This window comes from Petaurus breviceps, unplaced genomic scaffold, assembly GCF_028583685.1.
Source record: "Petaurus breviceps papuanus isolate PSGF00001 unplaced genomic scaffold, PetGlider_PUasm1.0 356, whole genome shotgun sequence".
NCBI lineage: Eukaryota > Metazoa > Chordata > Mammalia > Diprotodontia > Petauridae > Petaurus > Petaurus breviceps.
The window spans coordinates 511,351-519,663 of NW_027186290.1; the positions used below are offsets into that span (position 1 = coordinate 511,351).

Here is an 8,313-nt window from a genome sequence, read left to right on the forward strand (position 1 = left end):
AAACACTTAAAGATACTCCTGCCCATTTCTGAAGGAAACTCGATGTACAAAACGTGCAGTAGGGAAGGAGCTAAGGGGAAAGCGGGACCCCAGCTCCTAAGAACAGGCCCTACCCTGGGCGCCTGCTCCAAACTCTTGCTATACCCAAGGGCGCCAAGGAACAGGCCACGAGCATCAGAAGACTCAAATCCAGGCACCAACTCCAACAAAAATAAAAGGATGAATGACTGACCTTGAAGCAATCAGGACTGGAGCAGGGGGGCAAGCTCAAGCAGCAGCATTACCCCGTGCTTCCCAAGGACATCTGCATCTGGTGCAGGCTCACTCCCCAAGCTGGAGCCCACTGCTCCCCAGGGAATGTTTGCAAAGCATCTGGCACCTGGCAGTCAGGGCCCTCCAGCAAGCCGGGCCAGCTTATCCAGGGTCTGAGTGCCCACGCCAGAACCCACACCCGGGAGACTGTCTCTCAGCCTACAAGGTTCTCACCAGCCTGTTTGCCTCAGGCTAATCACAAGAAGGAGGCTCCCAGCTCCTTGCACAACCAGGGGAAGCATGGAGAGCTCAAAGGGCCCAATCGAATCAGGACAGACTAAGTGGAGACAGTCAAGTCACTCCCTGGGGCAGATGAGCCAGGCCAGAGGGCAGGAGGTGCCAAGAGTTCAGGCAGGGATTGGGGGCCACCTCACTGAATGAAGGGGTGTGGAGCAGCACCCACAGATCTGGACCCCCACCAAGAATAAAATAAAATGTTTCAAAACATCTCCAACCCCCCCCTCCCAAAAAAAAAAAAAAACTTTCTCTGGGCCTCTGTCTTCTACTGCAAAATGAGATTTATGTTATGGTCCCTCCCAGAGTAACAATTTTGGTTACATACCTACGGCATAAAACAAGGTGTGCTTGTTCGTTATTCCTATGGCCAAAAAAACTTAGATGCTGATTCATTCAAGTCCAAATGTTTAGAGATACAATTAAGTGAAACGTGGAATAAAAGGTTGCTATTGGAACATTATTACTATAATGAGGAATGCAAAAAGCCATGGGAAGACCTACCAACTGGTATGGCCAGAAATAATTATAATAAGAAAACAAAAGGTTGTCTCAATACTTTTTGTTAATCATTACAAAGATGTTGGTCTAGCCCCTACCAGATGCCCAAACACTGCACAGCTGTTTCAGCTAAGTGGATACAAGATGGCAGCCATAATTATTGGGTTTCTCAAACCAAACCCAAGTTGTCACTGTATTTGACAGCTGTGATTCTTGCTTACCTAGCACATTCCACCAACAGGCTTTTCTATATTTTTAACATTTTAAGAGGCAGTTTTCCCACACTAGAAAGCTGGCCCTGCCCACAGCAAGGTAATTTTCTTGAACCCCTCCCTAAACTGAGCCTCTGTCTCATTTCCCATAGAGGTGGCTACAAACCTTCTCTCTGTAAAACCCTACTCTGCTTTCCTTTACTAACCCTAATCTTGGTCCCTCCATCTCAAAGCCCCCTCTTCTCTTCCTTTAGTCTCTATCGGGGCCCTCCCGTCTTCTCCAGCCTGGTGGCCTCACTATTCTCCTTTCCCATCTCCAGTCCCGTCCCTGTCTCTTGATCCCTGCTCTGTTGCCCACACACATGCCCCAAGGCTCCCCTACCCTCCACCCCCTAGAGTCCCCACTCTTGTTCTGATGGCACCTCCCTCTGTCGCTCTGCCTTCACCTCCTCACCTCTCTCTCATTCATTTTTCAACCCTCTACAATGCATAACCCAACACTAGACTACAAATCCTCCCCCGAAGTTACTCAAGATTTTCTAATCACCAAATAGAACAATAATTTGTCCCCATCCTCAACCTTCTCCACCTGTCTGGTACACTGGACAGCGCTGATACCACCTCCCCCGCCTTCTCCCAGCTGCTCCCTCCAGTCCTGCCGGACCTTCTCAGGCTCCTCCTCGGTCATCTCACACCCCCTCAAAGCTCTGTCTTGGGCCCTCCTCTCTCCCAACTCTCTCCAGCCGACCTCACCCACAGCCACGAGTCTAATCATCACCTCTAAGCAGATAATGCTCAGACCTTTTTGTCCAAACAGCCTCCAAAGCTCCACGCACTCATGACCACCTGCATAAGACACATCCCAGAGGCCTCTCAAACTCAACACACCTGGAAGAGCATCCATTCTCTTTCAACCACGCTCTCTACCCACTATCCATTATCTAATTCTAGGCACCCAGGCTGGCAACCTCCACGCCAGCCCCAGCTCCTCCTCCTTGATCACCACACCTTGCCATCTCTTCCCGGAGTATCCAGCCATGTCTGCACACACAGCGAGCGGCTCCTTCCAGCTCCTTCCTCAGGATGCATCACCACAGCCTCCTCATCTGTCTTCCTGCTTTTAGGTTCTGCCCCTCTAAGCAAACCCCACTCAAAATGCCAGGGGCTCCCAGCGTGGTCAGTCCAGCCTGGCCCCAAGGGAACCCGTGGGCCTTGGCCAACGCCAATCCTCTTCCCACACTCAATGGCCCAGCCAAAGCCATCTGCACACTACTGCACATGGGCCATCTTTCATCCTCTCATCTCCTTCTCCCTGGAATGTCCAGCTTCCTCAGTGCTACCTCTCAAAATTCTCAAGTTATTTCAAAATCAGTAAATATTTACTGGGGACCTACTATATTCCAAGCACTGGGGATACAAGCACAAAAGATATCATCCTCACTCACAATCAAAAGACATTAAAATGGTAGTTCAGTTCAAGAAAAATGTAAACATAACAGAACATAGTTATACCAAAAATAATAAAAATCATGTAATATTCATAGATGCTGAAAAACCTTTTGACAAAATCTATTTGTTGGCAATATCCACTCCTACTAAGAACTAGAAAATAAAGGAATACATGGATCTTTCCTTAACATGACAAGTAACATAGATATAAAATCAAGAGTCAACACAATCTGTAACGTGGATTACCTAGAGGCCTCTCCAGTAAGATCAGGGCTAAAGCAAGGCTGCCCATTATTACCATAACTATTGAACATGGTGTTAGAAATGTTAGCTCTAGCAACAAGGCAAGAAAGACATCAAAAGCATACACCTAGGTAAAGAAGAAACACAAAGATTCGATGAATCCCAGAGAGAGCTACTGAAATAATTAGTAACATCAGCTAAGCTGCAAGACATTAAAGCCACATAAATCAAGAACATTTCTGTATATTACCAATAAAACCTTGCAAGAAGATATAGGAAGAGAAATTCTATTCAAATCCAAGTAACTATGGAGTGTCAAATCGTTGTGAATCATCTATCAAGATACACACAGGGACTAAGTGAACACAATTACTAACCACTCTTGACAACTCTGAAAGACATAAGAACTCTCACCAATTCAATGACCAACCATGATTCCAGGGGACCAACGACTACAAGTCTCCTAACTGAGAGGGGATAAACTCAAGATGTATAATAAAAGGCCACTCCTGGACACTCGAATGGGGGGGGATTTGTTTTGCCTGCGTATTCATATTTGTTACATGGATTTGGTTTTGTCTTTTCCAATGGGAGTAAGGGGAGATGGAGGGGAAGGGCAGGAAAGAAATGCTTAAGTGGGAGGAAAAAAAGGTTTTATAAAAAATCTTAGGAAAAAAATCAAGAAAATCTCAGCAATTCCAAGTAAAGACTTGAATATGCTCTGATTTCATCAGCCCTGTGGATAATTCTTTCATTAATGTGCGAGATAATATAGATACAGGTGCAGACAGACATCTCAACACCAGAGGCTACAGTGATAGCGAGCTACCATGGTCTAATAAAAGCCTCACAGAATAGCAAGGACAAACAGCGCACTTCCTCTGCCTGGTTGGCAGCCAACACTGCACAGAATGCTGCTGGCAACCGTCAGCCCTAAGAAGCCAGGGTCCCCCCCCTCATGTCATGTTCACAGCAGCACTTGGGGGGACGTCTATCCTACTCTTTCTTTACTACATCACCTCAGGTGGAACCAAGATCACAGGGTGACTGGAAGCAGAAACTCCTACAAAAAAGATCTAGAAAATGCAGAAGCATATATCTTGAGAAATCTAGAAAACAAAAACAAAAACATGGGTCCTTGGTTCAGTCCAACTCAGCACAGAGAGACAGACAGGGTAGTCTGCAGACCCCGGGTATGGAGTTGGGCCACACAGAGCACCCAGAAGCCAAAGGAGCACACAATCCACTGAAGGTCATTCTGTCTCATCAACAATCCAAAGCTGCTCCTACTAACACTTTGGGTGACTCAGAGCAATAGTGGGAGCCATGGAAGGTCTAAGAAGAATCCAGCACCCTTCCCAGCACAAAGCAGTAGCAAAGGGGCAGACCAGGAGTGGAGCCAAAGAGATGGATAAGAGATGGCCAGTCAAGTGCTGCACAAGTCCATCCAAGAACAAGAAAGAAGGCCTCAACAGAGGAGGCCCAGCCTCTGCAAACAGTTCACAATGAGCCACAGACAAGGCTCGGGAACAGCAAGATCATGGGTCAATCAAAATACCACGACAACGGAAAACCCTCCTGCAGCTGGGACCTCGAGTTCATTTCTTGGACAAATGGACTGTTCCCAGCTCTCCCTAGAACTGGACTCAATAGATCCTCCTTCCTCTAATCTTTCCTTCCCTGAGGCCACACCGTGAACTGAGAAAGGATCTAGAGAACGAATGTTAATGGGAAGAATCAATGAAACTGTTCCTTGGTGATTATGAGCTCAACCTCATCGATTCACAAAGAAGAAGGGTAAGGCCCAGGATGGCACAGAGACTCCCCCAAATCACAGGACTCTCAACGTAGACGCGAGGATACTGGGACAAAGCGTCAGGTCGGTCCTTCTCAAAGTGTGGGAGCCTGGTCTGCTCTCCCCTCCACTCAGTGCCTCCCACCAGAAGCAGCCACTCATCGACCGCTCCTGGACGCCTCTCAAACCACAACAGCTGACGCTCATGTAACACTTCAGGTTTACCTCCGAAGTCAGGAAGCTGAGGGACTGAGTCACAGGCAAGCAGGCCGCCTGCGCGTGAGCAGAGTCCGGCCTCCTCACTTTACGGATGAGGAAACTGAGGGAGAACAAGAGGGCAAAGGGACTGGCTGATGGTCACACTGTGAGTAAGTGGCGGAGCTCAGATCACGACCAGGCCTTCTGTGCCATGCTGCCCAATACAGAGAAGAAATCTCGAGTTCTGCCCAACACCAAGCGGCTGAGAGAGATGAACCGCGGCCCCTGTGCCTGCCTTCTCATCTATCCAAGATCACTGAGAAGCACGGACACACACACGTGGACACACAGATACACACACGCAGACACACACACACACGGGCATGGATACACACACACACAGACGCACACAGATACACACACGCAGACACACACACACGGGCATGGATACACACACACACAGACGCACACAGATACACACACGCAGACACACACACACAGACGCACAGATACACACACACAGACGCACACAGAGGCGCACACACACACACGGGCATGGATACACACACACACAGACGCACACAGATACACACACGCGGACGCACACAGAGGCGCACAGACACACACACGCGCCCAATCAGGCTCTCAGAAGGGAACAAGCCAGCTTTCACCAGGGATAATCTCCGCTAGGCCGCAGCCTGACCATCCGCAGGGTGTCGCGTCCGTTGATGCCCCTCTTCCCAAAGGGCGTCTCCCGTCCCGGTCCCGGTCCCGGTCCCCAGGATTCCCCGGCAGCGGTGACAGCCCGAACCTGGCAGACCCGGCCCAACGTGCAGGCTCTGGCGGCGGGAGGCCCCGGGGCCCCTGGGGATTCCTTCAGTTCCCCTCAGCGGGCGGGCCGGCCCTCCCTTCAGAGAAGGGCTCCTTCTGTCCCGGCCGGAGCCGCACCAGCAGGGAACGCAGCCCCGCCCCGCTTCCTCTTTGGGGACGCGGGGTAACAGCGCCCTGAAGGAAGCCCCATCCGGCCCCCTGCTCCTCGCCCCGCACAACCCGGGGCCTCCTGTGCCTCCGCGGCCACCACAAGGCCCGGTGAGGGGGGGCGGGGAGGGCCCCGAGGCTCCCAGCAGACGCAGGCCCCCCCAGGGCCCCCACACTCCCCCCCCTGAGGGGCCCATCCTGGCGCTGTCACCACAGGGGGCGGGACTCTGCGGGGTCAGGGGTCACAGCGGAGGCTCCCAGCCCGCACCCGCCGCGAACGGAGAGCTCGGAAGCCCCGGCCGCCGGCCTCCCGCCGCCAGGGGGCGCCGCCTGCCTCAGTCTCCCCCCCAGGGCTCGGGCCGGCCCCGCCCCCGGCACAGGCACTTCCTGGGGTGACTAACTCTGCCAGTGCCCGAAGCCCCGAGGGTGAACCCTCCGCCCTTCCCGAGGCGGCCCCCCAACCCCGCCCCCAGCCCGCGCAGACTGCGGGGCTGCCCAAGTGCCCGCCGGCCCGGCCCCGGCCCCGGTTCGTACCCGGGAGTCGTCCAGGTCCCCGCCGCCGGCACCCGCCGCCGGCCCCGGGCCCGCCTTGGTCCCGGCCGCGCGGCTTTTGGAAGAGCGCGTGCGGGACGAGATGAAGTGCCCGCCTCCGGGCCCGGCTGCCCCGCCGGCCGCCCCGCCGGCCCCGCCGGCCCCGGGCCCGGCCGCCTTCCCGCCCAGGAGGCGCAGAGCGCTCTTCCGGGTGTTCACCATGGCCGCCCCGGCCCGGCCCGGCTCGCCTGGCTGCTCGGGCCCGCGGGTGCTGGGCAGCAGCGCAGGCCCCCCGGCCCGGCCCCGCTCCCGGCCCCGGCGGCGTCGCCTCGTCAGCGGCCTCGGGAGCGGCCGAGCGGAGCCGCCATAGCTCCCCTTTCTCTGGCGCGCGCGCTCCCGACGCTCGCGGGACGGGACAGGACGGGACGGGCCCGGGAGCGTGCGTGCGTGCCTGCGTAGCGGCGTCTGGCGTCCCCCGCGTGCGCGCTGCGTCAGCGGCTGGGGCGGCCCTGTGCGCGCGCGCGCGATGGTCACAGAGAACAGCGTAGGCGTGCGCGCCACCTGCGACGTGCGAACCGCGCGTGCGCACTGACGGCCCGCCCCCCACGCCCCCCCGCCCCGACGCTCTAGGCCCCGCGCGTCTCATCTCTATGGTGGCTGGAGGCCCTGGTCCGGCCGGTCTGACAGCTCTAAAAACTGAGGCCTCTCTGAGACGCCAAGGGGGCCGGGGCAGGAGAAGCTGCACAGCCTGGGGCAAAGGCGCAAGGGCAAACCCAGGCCTGAGGCTTCGGGAAGGAGCTCCTGCCCCACCCCAAGGCTGTTCGGCCCATGCCGGAGCTCTCGGTCTCGAGTCTGCCCAATGAAGGGACAGACAGGGTGCAAGTTCTCAAGCTAACGATGTAAAACGGCCTCCCCAGAAGGAGGCCCCAGCACGTGCTGGAGATGCTCCCCCCTGCCGCCTCCTCGGTGACCTTGTGCTGACTCACAGGAGGGAAGTAACATTGGCACTACAAGGGCACGTGCCAAGGAGATTTATCGAAGAGCATTTTGCCAGCGGGGTCCTTCCTTTCCCTTCCTCCCCGAGCTCTGCCCAAAGAGGCTCTCAAGCACAGGGGGTCCTAACCTTCCTGGCCCAGTCAGTCTAGAGAAGCCTGTGGACCCCCGTTCAGAACTGTTTCTAAATGCACAAGGTAAAATGCATAGGGAACAAATTACAAAGGGAACCAATTCTGCTGAAATATTTTTATCAAAACATTTTTGAAGACAAGTTCTTGGGCTGCTCTAGGAGTCTAACCACATAAAGTCTCCAGCCTCCTGATAAGATACACCGATCCCAGGCCCGAGAGACATAATCCAATCACTTCTGCTCTGGCTCCTAGAAACAGAGCAAGAGGGGGTCCCCAGAGAAACCCAACCTGACCTGTCCCGTGGCTCACTCCCGAGATTATAAAGGGAGCTCCTTCCTTTTCTGCTTAGTCCCTCCACTAGTCAGGGAACAGGCCGGCATTACATGCCTGCTAAGGGCTAGGACCTACATGTGGGGCCTCCCCAACACCAGCTCCTCCAGCAGATCACCAGCCCCCTCACTGCCATCACACCCACTCTCTCCCCTCTCTCCTACTGCTGGCAGACACGCCTGAGTCAGCCTGAAAACACACTCACCAGATCCTTCCACCCCTGCTATTGTCCCTTTTGTGGCTGTTTGAGAAGGCTCCCCTCCCTCTCAACAGCATTTTCTCAATTTCCACCCTTCTGGACCCTCTGCAGCCTCCTCATGCTTTCTCCAGGTCCTCTCTTCACTCTAGGTGTTCAGAGCCCATACGCACCCACCCCACCCCAGATTCTCCTCCTTCTGCCTTC

The 8,313-nt window shown here is 54.7% G+C and overlaps 1 protein-coding gene across 5 annotated transcripts in view; it reads right to left on the reverse strand.

Moving 5' to 3' along the window:
* Positions 1-8,287, reverse strand: part of ATAD2B (ATPase family AAA domain containing 2B) — an 89,659-nt gene extending 81,372 nt beyond the window's left edge. For 2 of the 5 annotated variants that reach the window (XM_069097331.1, XM_069097330.1), the window contains exon 1: positions 6,457-6,675. In XM_069097331.1, coding sequence (XP_068953432.1) covers positions 6,457-6,675 — 219 coding nt within the window. Of the gene's footprint in view, positions 1-232; positions 455-6,456; positions 6,676-8,115 lie in introns of those variants that run through there. The other 3 variants (XM_069097334.1, XM_069097332.1, XM_069097333.1) reach the window with 2 other exon arrangements.
* Positions 8,288-8,313: the final 26 nt, after the last annotated feature.